Source organism: Cannabis sativa, chromosome 8 (genome assembly GCF_029168945.1).
Source record: "Cannabis sativa cultivar Pink pepper isolate KNU-18-1 chromosome 8, ASM2916894v1, whole genome shotgun sequence".
Classification (NCBI taxonomy): domain Eukaryota; kingdom Viridiplantae; phylum Streptophyta; class Magnoliopsida; order Rosales; family Cannabaceae; genus Cannabis; species Cannabis sativa.
Genome location: NC_083608.1, coordinates 35,893,837 through 35,921,586, shown reverse-complemented (window position 1 = coordinate 35,921,586; position 27,750 = coordinate 35,893,837). Strand labels below are relative to the sequence as shown.

The 27,750-nt window shown below is 30.7% G+C and overlaps 1 protein-coding gene across 4 annotated transcripts; it reads left to right on the top strand.

Annotated features, from left to right (window-relative positions):
• The first annotated feature begins 22,835 nt into the window (after positions 1-22,835).
• Positions 22,836-27,465, top strand: LOC115699556 (polyamine oxidase 2). Of its 4 annotated transcripts, none has more exons than XM_061101926.1 (10): positions 22,836-23,419; positions 23,557-23,672; positions 24,511-24,599; positions 24,693-24,806; positions 25,070-25,161; positions 25,308-25,389; positions 25,475-25,577; positions 26,265-26,362; positions 26,450-26,879; positions 26,988-27,465. In XM_061101926.1, exons 1-10 carry the CDS (start codon positions 23,380-23,382, stop codon positions 27,294-27,296), a joined length of 1,473 nt encoding a protein of 490 aa, XP_060957909.1. In that variant the 5' UTR covers positions 22,836-23,379; the 3' UTR covers positions 27,297-27,465. The 4 variants fall into 4 exon arrangements, with proteins under 4 accessions (XP_060957909.1, XP_060957907.1, XP_030482890.2 ...); XM_030627030.2 differs by having other exon boundaries at positions 22,905-23,419; positions 25,070-25,157; positions 25,304-25,389; XM_061101924.1 differs by having other exon boundaries at positions 26,450-27,465.
• Positions 27,466-27,750: the final 285 nt, after the last annotated feature.

The following is a 27,750-nucleotide window of genomic DNA, read 5'->3' as shown; positions in this document are numbered from 1 at the left end:
GATATATTATCTTGATAGTGAAATGTGAAAGTGTGGGAGTGATACTCTAATGTGAAAAGTTTAAGACATATTTGGTGTCTCAAAATAAAGTGTAATTTAGACATATTTGGTGTCTAAATTAGTGTTTAATTTTGATATGCTTGGTATCAACATTATTGAGAATTTGAGTTGTGTGAAAATTAATCTTTTATGATTGAATTTTCAAAGCTTAAGTACTTAAGGAGAAAAGTGGTCACAAAGTGAACACTATATTTTGGCATGCATGATTCACATGGAATCAATAGTGAGAGGTTATAACAAATTGCTTAATCTCCGTACAAGATTAAAGCATGAATTTTTGAGGGATGAGACCTAAACTCCCTTAGTGTTTTGCTCATTGATGGTAACCTATCTTAACACTAGTAAACATCTAGTCTTAAGTTCAATAGGTAATAACAAGTCAATAGAGTAAATATGGTACTCAATTGTCTCATCTATGAATGAGTACATGTGGTGAAAATTGAGGGTTAAAACCGAAAGGTTTTTTAATGGAGCTTAAGCTTAAGAAAACTCACTTAAGCTTAAGAAGTGTCTAAACAGTGGTGAGACACTAAAAATCCACCTATATGGACTAGAGGTGGTGCCGCCTCTTATGAGAATTGGGAGTTATTCTCTAGAGAGTCCATGAATTGGAATTTTGCACATGGCCATTAACGGTGCAAGAGCGAGACATGCGGTCTCAAGTGAGCATTAGCGAGGGTGTGTGTGTTATCACCGGTTTGTATTAAAGGAATAATGGTTCAATGCTACGGCAACCAAAATTTCATCAAACTTTGTGGTAATTACACTAAAATAAAATTCAAGTCGAAAGACGTTTTATCTAATGCACCTAAGCAAGACTTCTTAAAAGTGTGTATTTAGTCAATCAAAGTGGGGGAATGTTATATTTTGATATAATATTTTTGATTGATTAAATAAATGTTGCAAAAGTTACAAGTTTGTTACTAAAGAGATAATATTTAATCTAGTGGGGGATTGTTATATTATTTATAATAATATAATATATAGATTAAATATGTGTAATAAACTAATAATATGTAACATATGACAATGTATATTAGTTGTCATCTTTTTGTAACATTTGGGAGTTACTTGTTACTATGAGTAACCTCCACCATCATCACCAACATTAAGAGTGTAAAAAGATGTTACACCTCTTAATTTGAAATTCTTAATGCTATAGGAGTTATGGTGTGTGTAGGAGTTACATTTGAGTCCATAACATCTATGGGGTTATGAGTTTGAATTTCAAATGGTGATGATATCCTAAACACTATATAAAGAGGTCTAAGGTGCTCATTTTGGAGATGAAGTTTTCTATCAAGAAAGCACTTTGCTAGAAAACCCTAAAATGCTTGATAATTCCCAAAGCTATTTCCTAGAGAGTTCCCTTAGTGCTTAGAGATAGGGGGAAATAAGCTTTTGGACAAAGGTGTAATACCTTGTTCAAGCCATGGTGATCCCCACTAATCTACACTCAAGGTTGTGAGTGAGTGATCTTCTTTTTCTTCTTCATATTATATATATGTATGTGTTATATAATATTGTGTAATCTATCTTCTCTTCTACTTTTCATATATATATAATATCTATATATTGTATATTATGTATTGTAACATTTATTTAATCTCTTTGTTGATCCTTGTATTATATTGCGATAGTGTTGTAATGTCTTGATTTTCTTCCATTGTTATAAAATCTCTAACAATTGGTGGATTTCAATCTTCATTTGTTTCGATAGAGACAATAGTGTAATTTTTGTATTTTGCACTTTTCATTCTAGCCGAGTCCGCATATATCTGGATTGTCCATTTTTTCATTGATAAATTAAATATGGTAGTGTCGACAAAGCGGCAGTGTTCCTGCAAACCGTGATGTATTTTCATTTAAAATGATTAGACATAGTGTGCATAGCTTATTTAATTAAAAAAATCAACTTATGAAAGGCATGTAAAATTATTTTATTTTTTAAAAAAATTACACCTTTGCAGTATATTTCATTAGTTGGGCAGCAGTACACGAAAATATTTTTTCCACAATATCTGCGAACATGACAGCAGATAGGCTCTTTGTATTGTCATCAAGTTCAACATATGCTATAGCACTGTAAAATGCATAATAAGATTGTTAGTATTTTTTTTATTATTATTTTAACTTAATTTCAATAACATCATATATTTTTTGTAATATACCGTGGTGTAGGAAATCCTTCCTGGCCGCATGATGGCTTGTCACATATAATTTTTTCATTGCAATTGTATAAATCTATTTTTTTATGACATGCGTCACATGACATGTTATAAAAACTCTGGACAATATCAGTTATTTTTATTGCCGCCTCAATCCAAAAATATTTTTTTACATCCAAATCAAAATGGTGTTAATAATAGTAAGATATTGAAACAAAAGTTTTATAAAGTAAATATTGTAGTAGTCTTTACCTCATTCAGTTGCAGATTTTTCATCAACTCTGAAATTTGGATGTTAGTCACTATTTCGCTAATATATTTAATTGTGCTTCTAATTTATGAGCACGTGATCAAAAACAGTGCTGTAATGTACTCTCTGATTTATTTATTTTTGCATCTAATGCCTCAGGTTTAATTATGATAAGTTTTGGTGGGTTTTAGTAAATGTTTTTCTTTTTCTGGTTTGCATTAATAGCTAGAACATGGAGAAATTAATAAGATTGGCAGTCCTTTTTGTCCCAGCATGTACAAAGCAGCATAATTATAATAATGCTTTATGTTGTTATTATTTTTATTTAACAGAAGACGAAATTATAAATTTTATGGCTTCTTAATTACATTGTATGTGCTAAAATATAACTTTTTCTTTTAATGAGTGTTTTTATAGGAAAATGGTAATTCTAGAAGAGAAGAAGAGAAGAAGAAGAGAAAAATCGTAGATGTACAACAGCAAAAACTCAATCGTATTTTTTTAGATTTAATGGGATTTATTTTATTTATTTTATTATATATAAATAAAAATTGACCCATGAATTTCTCATAAACTATTTTATTTTTAATAATAAATCATTTTATTTTTAATATAAATAAAAAGTCACCCATGAATTTCTCATAAGCTATTTTATTTTTAATAATAAATTATTTTATTTTTAATATAAATAAAAAGTCACTCATGAATTTCTCATAAACCAAGAATTCGGTTATATAGACACAATAGATATGAATTGGAAGAAAAAAGTTAAAAAAATTTAGTATAATTAAAGATATTAATTTTAAATAAAATAAAAATTATTAAAATAGAGTGTCTTTAAAAATTTTTAGGGTATAAATAAAATTTCTCATTAAATAAATTTTTATCTTTTATACGCGTAGACCCCTATAAATTTTTGAGTTGGCTTTGTCGTTTTCATTAACTCTCCTTTCCCTCTCTTTTTGTTTGTGAAAGAAATTAATAAAAAAATATAATAAAATAAATATAAAATAATTAAAATTAATATTTATAATATATTATTGGGTGATTCTGTTATGCACCCCCTTAAAAGTGATATACTGATACACCATTGAAGAATTTTTTAGTCTAATTTTTTTTTCATATTCATGCATGTTATATCTATTTAAGATATCTTATAAAATTTTGAAAAATTCGGAATAATTTACAATATAGAAAGTAATGTTCAAACAGTCTATTTTACACGCGTATAAAATAAAATAGTTACGCGTGCAACACACTGTTTGAATGTAGTTTTCGGCGTGTTAAACTTTTTCGAATTTTTTAAAATTTTGCAGGATGTCTTAAATAACTATAACGTACATGATCATGGGGAAAAATTTGACTAAAAAATTATTTCGGATGCTAAAACAGATAGGGGTGCATCAATATATCCATTTTAAAGGGGTGCAAGTGCATTGTAGAATTTTCCTATATTATTTATTAAAATTGTTTGGAAATAAAATAATAATAATTTATTTTATTTAATTTATTAGGAAACGTAATCGAAATACTTAAATTAATTAAAGTGTATTTTATATTAAACTATAATATATGATAGTTATTTTATAAGATATATTTTAAGAGATAAAATTATCATTGCATATTTAATATTAAGAAATAAAATAAAAATAAATACAAATTATTATCTTTAATGGTATTCCTTAAAAAAAAATAATGAAAAAAAGTATTTCTTTTTTATCTCATATTTAACAAAATTTTCCATTTCCTAATTCTAATAAAGTAATTAAATAAATATAAAAAAAATCAATATTTTTTTATAATTAAAATTCATTACTTATTATCCATGATTACATAATTTTGTTGAACTTAAAATTTGTTGCCGAATAGGACCAACTACATTTTAAACAAATATTTATTTTTTTAAAAAAATATCATTAGTATAAGTATTAAACTATACTTTTTTTTTTTTTTTTTTTTTTTTTTGTAAAAAGGAAATTCTTTAGCCTTTAATCAGTGCATTGTGCATATTTATTTTGTCACCACAAATTTTTTAGTCGAAAGAGTACGGCTGCAACAAAATTGTAAGATAAAATACTTTTGTCACTATAAATTTTTTTAAGATCATATGTGTAATAATTACGAATGACTGCAAATATCTAATACATACTCCCTTAATTCACAATTATGCATTTAATTTTTATCTATACTTTGAATTGTGCCAGATTAATGTTACATTGCTCAAAAATTAATTAATTTTTTCTCTCTCTTCGCGAGTCTAGTCTTCGCGGTTTTCTAGGTCCTTTTGTCGCCATCCTTTATTGGTTTCTTATGTTTTCTCTCGTTTCAACATGGATGATTTCTTGGGTCTTTACAATTCTCTCGCGGTGGAGAATGATCATGTGAATGAGTTTTGTCATGATATCGACCCTAAATTGCTTGAGGACCGTGTGGAAAAAATTGCGCATTTTCTTATGGGTAGAATTATAAGTACGAAAAAGATTTCTCATGATGTCGTTATTGGCATGGTTAAGTTTTATTGGCGACTTCAGTGGACTCTTGAGATGGAAGCCCACGAGCGAAACATCTTCCTGTATTGTTTTCAATTGCTTACCAACTGAAAGATTTTTTTTCTTGAAAGTGGCCCGTGGGTATTTGATGATTACCTTTAGGTTTTAGAGGAGGCAAAGGCTTTCATAGATCCAGGTGATATGAATTTTGATTTTGCTTATTTTTTGGATTTAAATACATAAGTGTTATTTGTATTTTTGAGCATGCGACACATTACATTTAAAGAAAGCAATTAACCTCATAATTCCCTTAATTTAAACTCCTCGCTACAATCATGTCCTAGAGAAGCCTCCTGGAACCAGGAACAAGTTAAGATTGACGAGTATACGGAAGTCCATTTGGCCCTACCTTAGCTTCTTAGATGCGGAAGGCGTATTGCCTCTCTCAAACCCGAAGGAATCCAAATTGTTAATTTTATGGTACTAAATCAGGTACGCATCAAAAGAGTTTCGTGTTATATGATTATCATCGTACCATAACCACAAGATCTCCATACGTGTGTACATTAAATCAAAACAATAAAAAGATATAAGTTTAGAGTATACCTATTGAAGCCTATCAGGTTATCCTCAAAATTTCTCGTAAGTTGTATCGCTTAATCCAGTTGATGAGGAATTAACAATTTAGACTCACACCAGTGTCTTCCAAATCGATCCACCACACACAAGAAATAATGTGAGCCATTAGGATAAAGTGTATAACCTTGTTCTTGTTGAGTTCTCCACACATGAGTAAGAACAACTGAGACAAAAAATAATTTCCTTTTTCTCTCTGTAGATTTCAAAATTCAGTGTAAAAAAGTTATTCTGATTTCTCAAATCAGACTCCTATTTATAGTAGTTAAATCCCTTTAATTAAATTATTATTTAATTGTTTAAATAAATAAATATCTATAACCAAAACTCACATAATCAAATTTGAGTGTGTTTATATATAGATTGGATTCGTAAATTTAATATAAAGGATTTTTATTCCTAAACTTTACGAAAAATATGGTGTGAATCGGTTTACCATAACTAAAATGGAAAGCAATCAATTTCTTAGTACAGCTATTTCAATTTAAAATATAAAATAAATAATAATAAAGTTAAAATTTTTTTTAATATTTTAAATTTAAATTTCTTTATATAAAATATTTACATAATTTTTTATTTTAATTCAAAGTTAAACCAATAAATTTAAAAATATGATTAAAAATATCTATAATATTTTAAGTATTTTAAATTTAAATTAAAATTTCTTTATATAAAATATCTATATAATTATTATTTTTAAATATATATAATAATATTATAAAATTAATAAAGAATATTCTGTTAGTTAATAAGATATTCTGTTAAAGTTAGCGTAAAAATCCAAAAAGCATCATTAGACCAAGAATTACATATATATAAATATATATTTCTATAAAAAAATATATTTTTTTTTAATGAAACGTACTCTAAGAGATATCTAGGTTGATGTTACGTGCAATGCACGCATAATTAGTTTTTTTTAATTAGGTTCAATTAGGTGATGTTAAGTGCAATATATGTATGTTTAATTTTTTTTTTTAATTAAGTAATATATATTTTTTTAATTTTTAAATGGGGTTTGAGATTTTGATCTTCAAGAAAAAAAATTTAGCTATTGCTACATTGGAGTGTCATTTGGATATGATTATATATTTGTATTTTTAAAATTTTTTGAATTAGGTAACGTATCTGATAATGCATATATTATAATTTACTATATTCTTAACCAAAACTCACATAATAAAATTTGAGTGTGTTTATATATAGATTGGATTCGTAAATTTGATATAAATATTTTTTATTCCTAAACTTTACAAAAAATATGGTGTGAATCGGTTTACTATAACTAAAATGGAAAGCAATCAATTCATTAGTACAACCATTTCAATTTAAAATATAAAATAAATTATAATAAAGTTAAAAATATGATTAAAAATATTTAAAATTTAAATTTCTTTATATAAAAATATTTACACATTTTTTTTTAAATTTTAATTCAAAGTTAAACCAATAAATTTAAAAATATCTATAACATTAAGTATTTTAAATTTAAATTAAAATTTCTTTATATAAAATATCTATATAATTTTTACTATGTATAATAATATTATAAAATTAATAAAACGTAGAAATTCAAAAAGCATCGTTAAAGCAAGAATATTTTCTGTTACATAGCATATTATAAATTTAATAAACAATATTCTGTTAATTTTAACGTAGAAATCCAAAAAATATCGTTAAACTAAGAATTCTGTTACATAGCCACACTTTATATAGAATAGATATATATTTAATTATTAATATTTATATATATTTTTATTATTGTATTTATGAAATTAAGAATTTATTTTTGAGAAATTTTACAATGTGCCTTTCTAAAAGTTATGTACGAATGTACTTCTATTTGTTTCGGCACCCGACAGACTTTTTTAATTTATTTTTTTTATATAGGTGTGTATATTATAGTTATTTAAGACATCCTGTGAAATTTTGAGAAACTCAGACAAAATTAACACATCGAAAATAATACACCTATTTAAAAGTGACACATTGATATACTCCTACCTATTTCGACATTCGAGAGACTTTTTTAGTCAATTTTCTTTTATGATCGTGTACATTATGGTTATGTAAGATATCCTATAAAATTTAGAAAAAAGTAAAAAAATTTAACACGCCGAAAATATATTATTAGCTAAATTTAACAATTGTAGTGATTTTTGTTAATTAATATGATATTATTCTTTTATTTTATTAAAAAATTAATATAATAATAAGAAATTTTCTTTTAGGTTATTTTTGATGTTGTAGTTAGAGTGGACATATTTTTTGAAACTAAATTTAATAATAGTGTAACACTAAATTCGATGAATCCTTAGAGATGCTCTTAGTTTTATTAAACAATAGCTTTCAGAGCTAAGAACGAGGGTGATTGTATGAAAGCATAAGAATAAGAATGAGAATATGAATAATAATTGAATAAAATAAAATTTAAAATGCATATAAAAATTTGATAAAAAATTATTATTTTTTTTGTATCTTGCATTAAAATAGTATTTTTCCTTCCAATTCAAAATAAAATAGTCATTCTGCTAAAATAGTACAAAGACTATTTTATTAGAATTACATTCCAATACTTTAAAATATAATTAAATAAAAATTATTTTCTTTATATTCTATTTAACTAAAAGCCACCATAATATTTTAATATTTTAAAATACAACCAAATAATGAATGGTTATAAAAATTATTTCTGTTCTATTTCATTATTTTTAATTAAAAGTCACTTTATCTAAAAAAAAAAAAAATATACTTCAAATGAATTATTTATCTATAATAAGAGAATGAAAGAAAAAACATTAATATTTGAAGGTTTCTAGATAATTTACGGATGCAATGTTGGAGAACAAACTAACGTTATTTGTGAAGAGATATATATAAATCTAGTTGCTATAATCTAGTTACTATAATTTAGATGAGGTTTGTATATATAAATATGAAAATTAATCAAGTGATGGAAATCCTACACATAACACTATAATTAAAGTGGTAACATTTTATAAGACCTATTTGAAACTAAGTGGCTGTTTTTTTTTGTTCTGAAGAGAGAGAACACAAAAAGTGTTTATGTAGTAATAGTCGTTATCACATGAACTTGAATATGTGTGGTGTATATTAGTGCAAGAGAAATGCGTCATCCACGCGTTAAACCCTAAACTTTAACCCTGGTCATGATAGAGATAAAGTATAACATTTATAAAAGGATCAAACTAATTATATTTTAATAGGATTTTGACGATTAAATTATTTGAATTTTAAATTTTTTGACACTTAACCACATAAATTAATTTTTTGAGAGCAAAAATACCTAAACTCGCATTCTATTTTGCTCTGTACCCACCCGTCCAAAAATCATAGTGGATGGCAAATTTTTAATAGCCCAGTTAATATTAATTTTAAAAAATAATATAAATATTTAAAAAATTAAAAAATCAGAAAAAAATAATTTTAAAAATATATTTTTTTGGATACTGGCGGCTAAACCGCCCGAACTTTAAATTTTTTAACACTTAAACACAAAAATCGAAAATAATTTTAAAAATATATTTGTTTTTACTTTTTTTCCTTTTTCTTTTTCTTTCTTCTTTCTTCTTTCTTTCTTAAAATTTATGAAACACTAATCTCTCAGCCCTCCCTCCCAAGCCCTCTCTTTCTCTCTCTTGTCTCACCACCCAAGACCTTGCTGGAGCCGAAGCCCTCGCCAGAGCCATTTGCCCTCTCTCTCTCTCTCTCTCTCTCTCTCTCTCTCTCTCTCTCTCTCTCTCTCTCTCTCTCTCTCTCTCTCTCTCTCTCGATCTTCTCCTTCCCAAACCCTCTCTTTCTCTTTCTCATCTCTTCTCTCTCTCTCTCTCTCTCTCTCTCTCTCTCTCTCTCTCTCTCTCTCTCTCTCTCTCTCTCTTTCTATCTTCGTGGTGGTTGCCGGAGGGGGGTCGGAGAAAGATCGAAGGAGAGAGAGAAGAGGGCAGATTGGAGTTGGGATTTTTTTGGTCGTGGGGTTTAGTTCTGTGGCCCTTCTGACATGGGGTGGTCGAAGAAGGTCGGCGTTGTGCACCGTGAGAGAGAGTGTGTGAGAGGGGAGTCAGAGAAGGTTGGGTCGTGGGGTAAGTAACTGGGTGCTAGGGTTTTTTCAATTAAGAAGAAGAAGAAAAGAAAAAGGAAAAGTGTTAAAACAGAATGGGAGTTTGTTAGGCTATTTTTAGCCTAGGTTTCGGATCTATTTTATGTGCGTTTTTCGCTGTGTTGGGACGGAATTACGCTTGTTTTCTATGTTTTCAGGTTCTTTGGAATAAAAGAGATCTCGGGGTCAGAAATTCAATAAAAGACGAGCTGAGCCAACGAAAACACGATTTTTGAAGTATTGTGCACATCTGGCCGCGGCTAGACACAGCTTGGCCGCGGCTAGATCACGAAACAAATGACAACGAGAAGGTGCTCCAGTCGCCGCGGCGAGAGGAAGTTTCGCCGCGCCCAAAAGCTCCTTACAGAACCGTGTATTTTTAACACCAATCTGGCCGCGGCGAGGGTGTATATGGCCGCGGCGAGATCCCGTACGGACCAGGAGCATTTTCGTCCATCGAACCCTAAATTTTAGTTATAAATAGAAAACTGCGATTGGAAGTCAGGGAGAGCCATCTGGAACCCTAAAATACAGCAGAGAGCGGCAGGAAGAGCACAGAGATTCAAGTGACGATCCGAAATTCATCCACCAACAGTTCTTTTCTTTATTCCTCTTTAATTTCTTTATGTTGAATATTGCTTTAGGAATGGTTATGGATTTGTTTCTGAACTAAATTTCCCATTTAGAGAGGATGATGATTGTTGTTTAATGTTTTGCCTAGTTAATGTTTAATTACCATTCCTCAATTCTTGTTTGTGAAATTATCTTAATTTGTGTTTAATTTCATGTTTAAGATTGATCACCTTGTGCATGCTCTATGATCTCAATTCGAAATCTGAAAAGTGAGAATTGAGAATGTTAAAATTGGGATAATCGATGTTCTATGTGAAACGAAAGTATTCACATGACTTATGTGACGAGTAGATTATTACTTAATGCTGATTTCATGTTAGTTTAATTAAGGAATTAATTAGATAACATGTGATTTAGAATCTAGAAGATCTGAAAAGAACTAGGTTATTTCATAATCTGTCATTCACTTCAAGAATAGGATAGTAATTAAGCATTAACGATTTGGGTAAACAACAACAGGATTCTCCTCCCTATCATCTCATATTGCTTAAACTTTAGCTGTGTTTTGTGTTTTCTGAATTACTTTATTTTTCTTAAATCATAATTGTTTTCGATTTGCCAAATAGGATTATAAGTATAGTTTAGTGGTATTTAATCAATTTTCCTGTGGGATCGACCTCACTTGTGTGAGATTTACTACTTGATTGCGTATACTTGCGTAGTGTTTATAAATTATAGCAACAGAGTTTAGGTAGTTTTGTCCCAAAAGAGCAATTTTTGTGGTTAAGTGTAAACAAATTTAAAGTTCGAGTGGTTCAGCCGCCAATATCCAAAAAAAAAAAATATTTTTAAAATTATTTTTTTTCGATTTTTTAATTTTTAAATATTTATAATTATTTTTTAAAATTAATATTACGTGGGCCACTAAAAATTTGCTACGTGTACAAGTGTGTACATGTAGGCAGTCCACTGTGGCACTTAACTGTGATTTTTGGACAGAGGGGTACAGAGTAAAACGAAATATTGGGAATTTATGTAGTTTTGCTCCCAAAAAATCGATTTTTGTGGTTAAGTGTTAAAAAATTTAAAATTCAGGTAGTTTAGCTGTCAATATCCCTATTTTAATTTAGAAGTTAAAACTCAATAAATATATTAATATAAAAATATTTTCCCAACTCCAAAACAAATATAACTACCTAATAATAATAATAATAATAATAATAATAATAATAATAATAATAATAATAATAATAATTGTAAAATATTTATGTGATTTTTTTTTTTTTAAATGGAATATTTATGTGAAGTTGTTTATACATAATTTACTCTTTAAGATGTTAGCACATCTTTGAGCTTGGGAGTATGTACTAAGTGTTAGTGGGATCAAGGAAAACAAGACTACCATCCGCAAATAGGAGATGGGTAACCTTTGTTCCAATAAACCAAATCTCAAGTTATGAATTCTCCCAGCCCGTTCAGCCTCATGAATCAAACAAGACAACCCTTTAGAACATAAAAGAAAAAGGAAAGGTGATAGAGGGTCGCCTTGACGTAACCCCCTCTCTAGAGTAAAATTACCTCTAATCGAACCATTAAGAATAATAGAAAAAGAGACTGAGCGGATACAATTCATTACCTTAGTTATCCAATCATCTTCATACCCCAAACAAGACATCATAGCTTTAAGGAAGTCCCATTCCACCCTATCGTATGCTTTTGACATATCAAGCTTCAACGCCATTTTTGTCCCATTACCAAATCTCCCTTTTCTCATACGATTGAGGCTTTCATACCCTAAGATAACATTGTCTTGAATGATTCAACCACCAATAAAGGCACTTTGGTTAGCTTAAATTGCTGTGTTCAAACTCTGCTTCATACGATTGGCAAGACACTTCAATACCACTTTGTAAACTACTGTACAGAGACTAATAGGTCAAAATTCAGACATCTTGGTAGGCTTTTGAACCTTATGGATGAGGCAAATAAGGGTCTCATTTATCAAGCTGCAGTCCGCATTCAAGTTGAGAACTTCCAAGAAGGCTACAGTCACATCGAGGTCAACCAAGTCCCAATTTTTTTGGACGAAAAGGCCCAGAAGACCATCTTTCCCTGGGGCCTTTAAAGGGTGGATTTGTAACATGGTCGTCTTGACTTCTTCAATATTGAAAGGTTCCAAAAGTCGTCTATTCTCATCAGGGCTTATTCTGTTTGGAACACAACTATGGAGAATGGCCTTAATATTGTACCCCCAGTTGGATTTCGAAAAGAGTTGTCAAAAATATTGAATAGCAATTTATGAGATGTCCTCCTCGTTAGTATGCCACTATAGCTTATCATCAGACAACCCCAATATCGTGTTTTTTTTTCCGCTTGTGGGAAGCTTTAAAATGGAAATATTTTATATTTTGATCTCCATGTTTTAACCAAAGTGGATGGCTCTGTTGCCTCCAATATATCTCCATTTTCTCTTCTACACAATTAAGATCAACTTTTGTAATGTTAGCCAATCCTCTTGACACGTCGAATTGGCTAACAAACGATCTTTTCTTTGAGCTCCTTAGTCCTAGCATGAAGATCTTGCTTTTGTTGAACATTCCAAATGTGAAGATTTTTTCCACAACACTGTATGAGACGAGTAAGATTATGCAAGGGTCTGCTCATATCCTTACTCCCCCAAACTTCTTCAATTATTTTGTGGAACTCTTTGTTATCAGCCCAAGCTTGTTCAAAATGGAAACGAGAGCCCCACTTATTTTTCATGGCCCTGCTATCACTACCACTCTAAGCATTAAGCATTAACGGCCAATGGTTCAAATTCCACCAGTCTAAAAGAGTAGCCTTAGTCACATGAAATTTCTCCAGCCAATCCGACGTACAAAAGACTCGATCTATTTTTAAAAAAAACAGGTTCTTGGATCTCCCATTACACCATGTGTTATCCCAATTTTTGCACTCTGATGTGGCATCACATGAATGGTGACACGTGGAATCCACTTGGAACATCTGCTCGGGAAGCATAGTCCGAGCAGGATGCCTCGCTGGCCTGCCTAGAGCAAAGTATTCAGCAATCCGCGCAAAGCGACCAACACTTAGCGAATTCAGCTTTCACGTCGTGAGTCATTAGTACAATCCCTATAACTCAGGGATCAATTTACGTAGATATGGCATACACACGATCCCACTATCAGTGTATTCAGCCTCAATCCCACGATCATTGCATTCAGCATTGATCCCACGATCTTTCTGTTTATACGCATTGTAACGAGAGGGAAAACTCTTCCTCCCCAAGCTTACTAGCCCTATAAATAGTGATGCATATTCACTGGGCAAGAGGTCGAAAAGCAGTTGAGCTAAGACTATACCCTAAATATATTATCTAAGAATTATACATTCAGAGATACTATTGTAAGAGCTATAAGAAAAGTAATCTTTCTCCTTGATCTTAAGTCAATACAAATAACGAGGATTAGGCTATTACCGAACTGCTCGGGGCTGAACCTCTACAAAATTCCTGTGTCTTTATATTGCTTTATCATATATTTGTTGCTATAGATCACTTATCGCTTATAAAATAGACTCGTTGTCGTTGGCTAAAGCGAGGTCAATATTTTGGTGCTTTCATTGAGAGAAGGATCATAAATCGCTCTTTATTCAACATCCAATCACAAATACGATGGTGCAAACTCGTAGAGGCCTGACTGATCCAGCAAATTCACAGACGCTGGATCCTGCATCGCAGAACCCAGGAAACACAAGGGTTCCACCAGCTGTTAATCATGGACAGCCGACGAATGTAGGGAATGGTGTGACAGTTCCTATAGATGAAATCCCGCCTAGTGTGCAAGAGACTGGGAATAACAGTTCCGCAGCCAACCAGCGCATTCATAACACAACTGTTTCGCCTGGAACCAACGCCCAGACGACCATCGGAGATGCCACTGAATTAAAAAATCTCCGTGACGCTCTCGGACTCATGCACGGTCATAACAATACCCTACATCATGATCAGGATGAACTACGCGCTGTAGCAAATCTCGCATTCGACGAACAAAGGCGTATGTTCGCCGAATGGAGAGATAGAGAGATGGAGGCATTAAGGGCTCACCATGCAGAGATTGAAAATCGTAGTCGGCAGGCTACTGTGCTGATACTAGCAAACTGTAGGTCAGCAACCGCCGAACGTCATTCCCTTGGATGAGACAGACGAAGATCCAGCGATGAATGCTTCTCAGACCGCAAATGGTCAGCCGCCCAATCCCCGGTCACGAGTTCCACTCGTGGGCCAAGCGGTAGGCGGGCAGACCTTGTCTAGTAATTCATCAGGAGAAGTCATACCTGATGGTTCCAACCAGATAAATGGTGCCATTTTACCCGTCAACCAAGCGAATCAATCGTTGAGGCAGCCAGGCACTTCTGTGTTCGAAAGGTTGGGGACAACCCATGACCTAAGGAATGATCTAAACAGAAGGAGGGGAGTAGACGATCAGAATGTTACGACAATCTTGCAGCCCGGAACCCGTACTCAAATTCCCGCTTAGAAAGATGCTCATGTAATTCAAAATGACCAGAATGCCGAGTAGGTCAGCCCAGCCGTACAGGCTCAACTAGACGAACTGAAAAATATGTTTCACAGCATGGCTGGACAAAGAAACAATGATCTTGAGCTGGACTGAGCACGCGGAACTCCTTTCTCACCTGAGATCGATCTCCTGCCGCTGCCCCACAAGTTTAAAATGCCTACGTGGAAGATGTACACCGGGAGAGAGGATCCCCTTTCCCATCTCAAGTACTCCGAAATGCAAATGGATTTACAAGGGGTACGAGGAAATGTATGCTGCAGAATCTTCCCTGCCACTCTGTCGGAAGCCGCTCAGCAATGGTATTTCAAGTTGGCTCCTAGAAAGTTTAGTTCATGGAAAACCTTCTCTTCGGAATTCCATGCGCAATTCTCCTCCTCGCGCCAACTCCTATTGCATTTGGGAGACTTGGTTGAAGTTAAGCAACGACCAGGCGAGCCACTCCGGTCATACATCAGCAGATTCATGATGGAGGCGACCAAAGTTTCATGGGTAACTGAGGATGGAAAGTTATCCACAATACTGGGGAGCATCGAAGTCCTCGGTGAACTCTGGAAAGATATAAGGAAGAACGGGTCGGTAGACTCAATGAGTGATTTCCTTGACCGAGCCGAAGGCTTCATCAAGCTCGAAGAAGCTATTCAACGAGCGAAAGGTGAGCAAAAGCCTGGAAAGTCAAAGGCTCCTTCCACTGGAACATCCGCCCAACTTCCCCACTACCCAAACAATTAAAGCTCAAGTGGTAAGCGTTCCAGCAACAACCACAAGCAAGGGAATGGGAAGAAAGGAAAGTTTACTGGCAAATTCGAACAAGCTCCCCGGGAGAATCATGCCAAATACACTGCATTCACTTTTTTGACTAGAGATATAGAAAGTGTATACATGGCAACTCAGTCGCTGGCCCCGTATAAGAAGCTCGGGCCCATGAAGAAAGATACCAATAAAAGGGACATGACAAAGTTTTGTCGGTTCCACGGAGACTACGACCACGACACTAATGAATGTTACAACTTGAAGCGGAAAATTGAATTCCTAATAAGAAAAAACAATCCACACCTGCAAAAGTATATTAAGACCGACCAAGGTCAGAGGAACGACAACAACCAAGATTTGCTACCTCCACCGGTAGATGGACATCTGCAAGTCATTGTTGGAGGCCCGTACATTGCTGGAGATTCAAACAAAGCCCGACAAAGGTATGCCCGAACAGTGCATCACGAGCAAGAAGAAGTTATCCTGGTCGTGGAAGAAAGGAAGCCCAAAGTTCCACGAGCAGGAGAGCCGACCATAACCTAAATGAATGCTTATCTCTCGATCTCACACCACCTAAATTTATCTACTTGATGCCCGACTGTTTAAAATTTTCCCTCTTGAGTAATATATATCACAATCTAGATAATAGCCTCAATTATAATCATATAAGGTAGAACAATATATAGGACATAGTTATGGCAACAATTAAACAAGGTAGAATCACATGAAAAATATTAAACTAAACTAAACTTTGCATTAAATCATAAAATCAAAGTCATAATTAGAGATCCATCTAACTCTAACAACTAAGAAAGCCACACATAGTGTGGTTTATCATATCAAAATATTGTTTATAATCTAAGTAATACTGAGAAATAAAGAAGAAAGAAGAAGAACAATAGATGAAAACTCTTTAATGTAGCTTCAGGTTGCTTCATTGATCTCTCGAGGTTGTTTCTCTCTATAAAGTTGTATTTTTCTCTATCTTTTGGGTTTTTGGAGCTGAAATTATAATGCTTTTTTATAGGCGAGAAAAGATGAAAATGATGATGTTTGAAAAAGATAAAAATTCAAAACGTGTACGGATGGCACTATGGCGCCTAAGAGATAGTGCTATGGTGCTAAGCGAGATTCCCAAAATCGCGAACGTGCAAATATTATCTTTTTTTTTTTTTTATCTTTTTCCTTGGCTGGCGCTATGGCGCCAAAGGCCTTTTTTTGTCATTTTTTTTACTACTTTGACCTTGTTCAGTAAAATATGCATAACTTTTATGTCCAAAGTCCAAATAAGATGTTTTAACATGTTTGAAAATCTGAGAAAGAGCTCTATCAGTTTGTATTTCACAATGTCTTTGAAAAAATGAAGAAAACATGGTTAAAAATTATCTTAAAGATCTCAGCCCATCATAAAATTATCTTTCAAGCATAAACCTACACAATTAGAGAAAATACATAAAATCCAATAAAAAAACTCAAGAAAAACATCCTAAAAAAAGAATAAAAAAGAGTAAATGAATGCATAAAAGCATTCATCACTAGGTTATAGGCTTCACTCTAGCGAGCTCCTAACAACGCTCCTAAAATATAACTAAAATAATTTTTTAAAGAGTTATTTTCTTAAAAAAAAAATATGGTAGATATTTTTTTTTATATATGTCTAAATTTAAATTTAAATTAAATTTTGTTATTTAAAAAATATGATAAAATTGAATCAAATTATTTTTTTTATTATTTGGATTAATAATTTTATCTTTGCATATATATAATACAAAAATTAGTTAATGCAATACGTATTTGCTATATTTATTAATTATTATTTATTTTTGTAATTTTTACATAACTTTAATCGTCATTTAAACATATGTTTAGTTACAATTTTTTTACTTTTAATAACAAATTTTATTTTAACTAAAAGTAAAATTTTTTGTAGTGAACTAATATATATATATATATATATCTATTCTATATAAAGTGTGCCTATATAACTAAAATTCTTGGTTTATGAGAAATTTATGGGTGACTTTTTATTTTTATTTAATAAAATAATAATATATTATTTATATATAATAAAATAATAATAAAATAAATCCTATTAATATTTGAATTGATATTTAGCATATTTCAACTCTATATATAATCACAACTATAACTCTAGAAATTAAAAATATATATATATATAAAATAATCGTCCATTTTATTTATATTATTTAGAATAATTCATTGTGGTTCAAGATCACAATGAACAGAAAAAGTGGCAAAAACACAAATGTAATTCAAAATCATAGTAAACTAAGAAAGAATGAGAAGAGATTATTAAGCATTAAATATTCTCAGTAAACACACTCAAAGAATCGCATTGAGATAGGAAAAAAAAAAAGAATACCAATTGTGATATATATAAATAAATAAAAGCGAAGAATATTATATAATTATTTATATTCTATATAAAGTATGCCTATATAACAGAATTCTTAGTTTATGAGAAATTGACTTTTTATTTATATTAAAAATAAAATGATTTATTAATAAAAATAAAATGGTCTATTAATTTTGAAAATACAATTTTAAAAATTAAAAAGTAAAAACAAAACCAAACCAAACAGATTTTTTAAAACTACCAACCAATCAAAAAATTTCGTGTGGACTCATCTTTTAAATTTTCAGAAACATAAAACTTTTTTGAATTTTAAACTAATCAAGCCTTTGTATATATGTACAGTTTGATAATAGATATATATGGGGTGGAGTTTTAAATAAATTTAATTTTGTAGGTGAAAAAAATGACAAAATTGGTTGTAAATCACAAAGAGATAATTGAGGTTGAAAGGATGAGTAGGGAACCGAATATAAAATAAAATGATTTATTAATAAAAATAAAATGGTTTATGAGAAATTCATGGTTTAAAATATTTAATTTGATATCTTAATTATTAATAAACAATACCATAAATATACATCTACGATCATATAAGAATTTTATTCTAAAACTATACGATCATAGATTAAGTGGTCAAGGTCCAAAGAAAAATAATAATTTCTTATAATCTGAAATCAAGACACGAAAAACAGAAACTAATTGAATAGGACTCTATTCAATTGAGGTGTCGACCATGCATGGTAAGTAAAAAGCTATATATTAAATTTTATGCCATGATACAATTAAAAATTAAATAAGAATTTACTACTATTTATATATTATATATATATTGCTAAAGATGCAAAAGTATTGCATTTATATATCCCACGATGTTTCAAAAATACTTTGAAAAGTTCATCTTGAATTAATTATTAATATGTAATAAAAAAATATTAGTTATTATACTATTACTTCAAACAAAGGAAAGTTCTAGCGGTGCTTCTACTTTCTAATCATAAACCTCAATTTTGGCTTCTTTAACCAGCTGCCACACACAACTTACTTACTCTGAATTTATAACCATTTACAATTTTTTAACACTCAAAAAGTTACTGAGTTTGTTTTCTATAGCTCTACTTATTAAGGTAGAAAAATATTTTTAGATTGACTCCATTCTGTTTATTAAATTAATTATTTTCAAGTTGACACATTAACTTAAAAATGACACAATAATGACCTACTACAAAGTATACACTTATATTCATTATATTTATTGAGAATCAAAACTTCAATCTTCTTCACTAGATTAGCCAGAGACACATAATATTTGGACATAAACACAGGACACAATATTATAACTCAAACTCAGAAACACTTAGTCGAAACTTGAATGAATAATGCCACTCTTTTAAATTTTAAGACTGTATATGACTAGGCAATTTTAGTTATTGTATTATTATTCCTGCTACATAGTTGATCATTTTTAGATTTTTGATGTGAAATTTCGTATTGTGAGCTTTTTAGAGTTTCTTATAGACTTCAATGAGTAATAGATTTATATAATTATACCTGGAATAAATTTTCATAATGTTGTTTGGTGGATTCCTATTTTGTTATTAGGTAACATAATATTATTATTCGTTAGGTCTGTCACAATTATTATTAAGTGAGAATGAATCAATTTAAAAATCTTTTACTATATTGAAAGGTGAGATTGATTTTAATATGAGCTTAGTTATATTTAATTTTATTTTGTATATCTATTATTTTATTTGAAAACAGGTGAATAAATGACTACACTATATATAACAATTAAGGACATCACTCCAACTACAGAAAGTTGGAAGAATAAAATGAGAGTGTTAGAAAAATTTGAAAAGCGGACAAATAAGAGTTCATCACTCAAATATCAAAAGCTTAATGTTAGCAGACAAAAAAGTATACAATCAGTTAATTTACTGTTGAAATTGTCAATACTCTACTAATAAATGCTATATTTTCTGAATTTTGCTTGTACTCGCGTTGCAACAAATTATTATTTCATAAATATTTTTTTTTTCTTTAAAAATGAACACAGGGTAATGATGTTGAACCTAATAACTAATAATATTTTTTTTTAATTTTTAATTGTATCACTTTTTAATAACGTAGAAAAAAACTAGCATAAAATTTAGTATACGTGCCTCGCACGTAACTTTTTACTAGTCTTATATTAAATGTAGTTATCTAAAAGAAATTTTTAGTTTAAAAGTTTTTTTAAGCCCTAAAAGCAAGTATTTTATGGATAATGTATAATAGAATATATGCAATACAATTGTGAGATAAATGAATGCATTAATTATAAAAGTACAATTAATAAATATCTGAAATATTCATATAGATAGTATAATCTTATAAGGTCGTACAAGATAATTAAAATTATATAATATGAATATAATAAGTCGGTAGTGTATTACAATAAGATTTTTTTTTTTGAATAAAAAGTAAGAAATCTTTAATATGGAATTGCCAAGTATGGTTTACTATGCACTATACTCTAGTACGTGTAATTTTGATTTAGATCACATATGTGGATAGGCATGTAGTGAAGGTATCGTATATAATTTGATTATATATGTCTAGATCGATATGTAATAATATCTTTCATCAACATGTCATTTACCATGAAATAGTTATTCATATCAATGATCATTAGTGGATCAGTCTGAATCCTGAGTATACATGAACCCCTATTTGTGTTTATTAAGTTCTTTGATTCACTCGTTAAAGTTTCTCAAAAAAGATGATTCCTACAACTTCTGTTTTATGAGCTTAATAACATGAGTGGTTGGGAACATGTCATACAATAATGGAATCCAAATTTTCCGAAAGGATCGAATATTAATTCCCTTAGGGTTCGTTTGGTAAGCCGTATTACGTCGTATTGTATATTGTATAGTATTATATTGAATTGTATTTTATGCAATATTTTTATAAAAAACCATATGTGATATTAACTTTTATGGGCACCTAAATATATAATGTTTTAGTATAAATTAAAGTTTAACATAATATTGTATAAAAATATGATATATAATTCAATTCAATATAATACAATACAATACAATACGACCTAATACTACGTTCCAAATGAGCCCTTATAGTGTTAATAATGAGAGTGCTAATAGTTAGATCCAAATTTATAATTAAATTATAAATCAACTGTTCACAATGAATTAATGGTACATAAGGAATTAAGAGATAATTAGAAGGATAAAATAGTAATTTGACCAACTCTAATTATGAACTAATAATTGAAGGGTGAACTACTTATATTGATTATATCAATGGACTACAAGTAAGAATTCTAATAATATAATTTTATATTGTCAAAGAGTACAATTTCATATCTATAATGTTGTAATAATAGAATTAATAAACTGAATTATTCTATTGAAGAGTTCAATAATAATAAATGTTTATTGAAACTTCAAAATATAGGTACATGATCCCCAAATCAACTCTATACAGGGAAAGATTTGATTTGATGAATAAATTGAGAAATAATTAATTTCTATGATAAATAATTCTTAAAGAAAATAGTAATTTTGTATAAATTATTATTTTGAATAATTATATCGATTATGAATTGAATAATTCATGCAGTATTTAACTATTTAGTTTATTTAATAAAATTATACTAATTAGTTAAATATAATATTAGAGAGAGAAAATTATTTTAGTGTAAAATAATATTTATTTAATCCTAATGAAATAAGCCAATAATAAGAATTAATCAATTATTATTTATTGGTAAAATAAACAAAAAAAATTATTTGTAGCAAAATTAAAAAATTAATCTTGCGTTTTAAAACATGTCCCGCACGTGTAATGTAAAAGTTCATTTAGGTTTTGTTTGATTATTTTATTTATAAAATAAATCAAATTAAAAATTAAAAATTATCTTTTATTATATGAGTTAAATATATTATAAGATAATGTATTTAAATTACAAAAATATAATTGAATTTTGTTATATGATATTATTTTGAATTTTAAATTAAAATAATATTATTTTTTATTTTAAAGGATTAAAAAGGGTTTTTAAATATTAATATATATATATGTGATATATAGGTGAGAACACGGTACTGAATTATAACTAAAACTGTGAAACATAATAAAATTGAAATTCAATTTCAATTCTCTTTCTCTCTCATGCAACACACTCTTTCTTCTTTTTTCACAGGCCACACATATACTAAGTGTGGTTTTGTAATTTTTTTAATGTTAAGTTACAGTATCTCATAAGTTAAGTGCACAATGTAATAATAAAATTTATTTATCTTGTTAAATCTATAACTTTATTCTTATCCTGAGTGTTGAGATTGGTATGGAAGATTTAATGTGAATTCTTCATCAATTCCATTACAAAAATCTTAAGTTTAGAGACTATTGCCATAATTTGTTGAAGTTAAAGAATCTACCTCAAAGTAAATTTTTTGAAGATGTAATTTTTCTTAAATTTAACATGAGAATCTATTAGTTAGAAACAGAAACGATTTTCATTTTAAAAAAGAAAGAATAATAATAAGAAAAAGAATAGGAAAAGATATATTTGTTTTTTTTTTTTTTAAAAAAAAGTAGGGGAAAAGATTTCATATAAGAAAGAGTTGTAGGAATTAAATAAGAAGTTAAAGAAGTGTCATACTCCTATGCTAATTACTTAATTACCACATGTCACCTAACTCTCTTACTTTGACGTACAATACAAATACACATTTATACTTTTGCGCCCCAATTTAGGAATTTCACATATTACCCCGAAATCCACGTTTCTGTAAAAGACCAGCGATTACTCACACTCGCAGATATTTGGCGCGTGGGGATAGGTATGTGGGTGTTGGGGCTGGCAAAGAACTCTATAAATCCAAATCCAAGCCCAAAAATCTGGACACACCAAAGCTTTAATGAGAAAAACACAGCTCTCAAGTCTCAACAACACCGTCACCATAATCAACACCCAACTCCCTTATTACTTTCTCTCTAGAACTTTCTTTCCTTTCTTATTTTCCTGCAAAATAAACTTTTACCCAAAAACCCCCCTTCAAAACAATTCACCTAGATTTTCATTCATAGATCTCTCTGGATTCGGTGCAAGTCGACGAGAAGAAGAGTAAATTTTGTGAGAAAAGAAAATTGGGTAGAAGAAAAGAAGAAAAAGAAAAGTGAATCGTATGAGCTGGTTTGGGAAATCGGGGCAGACAATAATATTGAATCCCAATTCTAATCATTTTATAACGTGTCTTTTGATCTTTATTCTCCATTATTCACCTCAGTTGTCCATAGATTTCTTATTATCTAATCGTAATTTTAATTCTGATTATAATTTTAATCGGAATAATAATCGTATAAACCATGGAGTCGAAAAATAGGAATAATCACCAATTACGCAGAGGTTAGATATTTTCTTTTTGAATGATTTTGTCAGTGTGGGGGTAATAATGGAATTTGGTTTTTTTTGGCTTGATTTTGAGGGTTCCAATTTAATCTACCGATTTTGGATTGTGTTTTAATACTAGTGTGTTAATGTAGATCTTTGCGACTCGAATATGGGGGGAACCAAAACAAGGTCACCGTCGGTTATCGTCATCGGAGCCGGAATGGGTGGGCTTGCGGCGGCGCGTGCTCTTCACGATGCATCGTTTCAGGTACCTTTGATATTTTATTAGGGGACAGACGACATATTCTAGTATTTAGCTGCTGCCTGTTCTGGTTATGCTCAATATTTATTATTTATTAATAAAGTGAGGCGAGGCGTCGGCGTTGAATTAAACAAAGATGAAATAGAAAATTTGGTCATGGGCAACTAAAATATGACGCATATAGGACATTCAAAATTGTGGGTCTGCTTTATAACGGAATCTGTCGAAGTCGATGTCATAATATTTGTGTTTTTTTTTATTTCTTGCGTAAGTTTTGAACTATTTGTTAATTAGAAGTTACATAAACCATTATTTTTAACTAGAAACTACATAGAGCCTGTAACATCTCTAGTGGAAATAGTGTGTATCCTTTTTTCATACTTGATTTTGGAATATCTCAATTTTGTTATGTTATTGTTTGTTAAATATTTTGAAAAATGTCCTAAGCTATCATCTAAACAAATGATAATATATTTTTTTAAAAAAACATTGGTAGTTATGCTGAGGCTTAAAGGCCTGTTTTTTCAGAGTCTTCAAAGTTTTGAACTATGGTTATGCTGGACTTATTGTTGTGACTAGAAGTTTTTAAATGATTGTTTGCTGTAATGTTTGATACTTATGTGACTTAGAACTTGAAGAGAGTTGGCTTTTTATCTTTGTGAATCATGTGTACAATGTGAATCTGTTAGGTGATGTACATGTATATTTTTGCTGCTGGTCCTCCTGTATCCATTGTATCATTATGGAAATTGTTTGTGTTGGTACTGGATATGTTCTCAACTGTTTGAGGCAAAGGAAGAAAAAGATAAGGCTATTAAGTACATGTGTTTTGTTTTTTGGTCAGGTGGTGGTACTGGAGTCTCGAGATCGTCTTGGTGGTCGAGTTCATACTGATTACTCATTTGGTTTTCCTGTTGACCTAGGCGCATCTTGGTAAACTTGGCTTTCCCAAATTTTGTTGATGCTAAGATACTTTTTATCATTTAAAAGTTTGGTAACTAATTTATATACTTGTTAACATTTAAGGCTGCATGGAGTTTGCAACGAGAACCCATTGGCACCTCTAATATCCAGATTGGGTTTACCCCTGTACCGTACTAGTGGAGATAACTCTGTGTTGTATGACCATGATCTAGAGAGGTACTGTCACGTGTTTTGTTATATTTTATTGTAATGAAGAAAAAGTGGTTATTCTTATTTATATGTTCTACTGCATATTAATATCCACAAGCTCTTGCAATGTATAGATCAATTATTTTTTAGCCTGAAGCTTTTAATGTTTTCGGATTATTTTTTCTAATCCAGCATTGCTAGTCTGCTGGAGTTTCTTTCTGTTGTGTAATGTTGCCAACCACTCTTAGTTGAATATTTATCGACTTATAAGGCGTTTTCATATTTTGCAGCTATGCACTCTTTGATATGGATGGAAATCAAGTTCCACAAGATTTGGTCACAAGAGTTGGTGAGGAATTTGAAGAAATTTTAAAAGAGGCATGTAATCTGTCTCAACTACTTGGTCATTAGAATAGTTACTAGTGGGAATATAATTGGAATACTGTACATTATTATTTGGTCTCTGGAGTTGTTTATGAAACTTGGTGGGCATCTTTTGATTTTGTTACTTTTACATAATGCAGACAGATAAAGTAAGACAAGAAATCACCGAAGACTTGTCTATTCGACAGGCTTTCTCAATTGTGTTTGAAAGGAGACCGGACTTAAAGTGAGCAAACTGCAATTGATGCTACAAAGAAATTTATTAATGTGTTTGTGATTTCTTAAAATCTAGCATTGTTTTGTTGATGCAGGTTGGAGGGATTAGCCCATAAGGTACTTCAATGGTATTTGTGCAGAATGGAGGGCTGGTTTGCTGCAGATGCTGATACAATTTCACTTAAATCTTGGGATCAGGCAAGCCTCTGATTAATTAGTAATTCAAATTATGGTTGATCTCTAATTTTATAGCAAATTGTGGATTAGAGATTTTATTTTATGTAACTGTGACAATTCTTTTGTATTAACTGTAAAAAAAAAATGCTGCAAAAAAAGAAAACAATATTTTTGTTTTCTTTGTTTTGGTGGGATATTACCTTAAGACTAGCCCAACTTGAGGTTAATTCAGTACTTCTCAAACCTAGCACAAATAGTTTTAAACTTTGAAGCTCATTCTAACGCTACAGTTTAGATAAGAGAATATGCATGCTGTTACTGTTTGCAAGATAGAAGAATTTGCAGAATATGCTTAATACTTTTCAAGATTCGGTTCTAAAACAAACTAAACTAAAGAATGTGGTAACATTGAGCTGGCAAATATATTTTGTGAACTGTGCTTGTTAATAATATGGTGTTACTTTTGTTGCATACTTACGCAACAAAGAGATGAAGAAACACAAATACATCTTTCACCAAAAGTAAATTACTAAATGGTTTGAGTGGGAGATTAATTTTGATAGCGTAGAAGTTAGACTATGTTTTTTTTTTTGTTTCTTTTTTATGTTCAGTTTGGATCAAGTTTTTGCAAAATGTACCAATGTTTTTACTAAGCGGCTTTTTTTTATTTTATGCACTAACTTTGTATGTTCTTTATCATATGCACAGGAGGAATTGCTTCCTGGTGGTCATGGACTGATGGTGAGAGGCTATCTTCCTGTTGTTAACACACTTGCCAAAGGTCTTGATGTCCGCTTGAGCCACAGGTATAATTTTTCAGATCCATTGAGTTAGCATTTTTGTTTCATACTTTGTGTTCTGGTTTAAGCAGCATTTACCATTCCTGTCTTCAGGGTAACAAAAATAGCAAGGCGTTACAATGGAGTGAAGGTAACCGTAGAAAATGGGACTACTTTTGTGGCAGATGCTGCTGTGATTGCTATTCCTCTTGGTGTTCTGAAAGCAAATGTCATAAAATTTGAACCAAAGCTGCCAGACTGGAAGGAAGCAGCCATTGCTGATCTTGGTGTGGGGATTGAGAACAAGATAGTTCTACATTTTGAAAAGGTGTTCTGGCCAAATGTTGAGTTCTTGGGAGTGGTTGCAGAGACATCTTATGGGTGCAGCTACTTTCTAAATCTCCACAAGGCCACTAATCATAATGTCCTTGTGTATATGCCTGCGGGGCAGCTTGCCAAAGACATCGAGAAAATGTCTGATGAAGCAGCTGCAAATTTTGCTTTTACACAACTCAAGAAGATCCTCCCTGATGCTTCTGACCCGGTAAGCATTATACTTCTATTCAGTTTCTTTGAAAGGCTTCTTTTCGGTTTTTTTCACAAGAATATTTTAGTTCTTTTTAACTTATTTGTTCTTATATTATTTATGCAGATTCACTATCTTGTTTCTCATTGGGGCACAGACATTAATTCACTTGGATCCTATAGCTATGATGAAGTGGGCAAAGCTCATGACCTGTATGAGAGGCTAAGGGTCCCAGTAGATAACCTATTCTTTGCTGGGGAAGCTACAAGTATGGACTATCCTGGGTCTGTTCATGGTGCCTACTCAACTGGTTTGATGGCTGCCGAAGGATGTAGGATGCGTGTGCTTGAGCGTTACGGGGAGTTGGATTTGTTCCAGCCAGTCATGGGTGAAGAGGGCTTAGTCTCGGTTCCCCTTTTGATATCCCGTTTGTAACTTCTAGGCCGATCCCCTAAAACATTGGACTTAGCAACATTAATGTTGATTTGTTTGGTCTGGCTGAGGAACTAGTGGAAATTTAATCCAAGCATTTTGTTGTGTGGCTGTATTATTGTTGGACAATCACTAAATGATTTGAACTAGTATTTTAGTTAGTCGTATTAAATATTATGTGCCTGCATACGCTACTATTTTTAATTTTCTACATTTATATGGTATTATTAATGACCAATTATTGATTAAAAAAAAAAAGAAAGAAAAAACAGTTCCAAAATGTTTCTGTTGCAATTATTGAATAAATAAACTTTGGGACTGGTTTGTCCTGCAAAAATAACTCTTTTGCAAGACTGAAGATGTTTGTCCCTTAAAGTTGAAGTTTTATAATTCAGTCGTATCCGTGTGTGGAAATTAAATTTTAACCCAGAAATTGACTTAATCATCATTTTCTTGC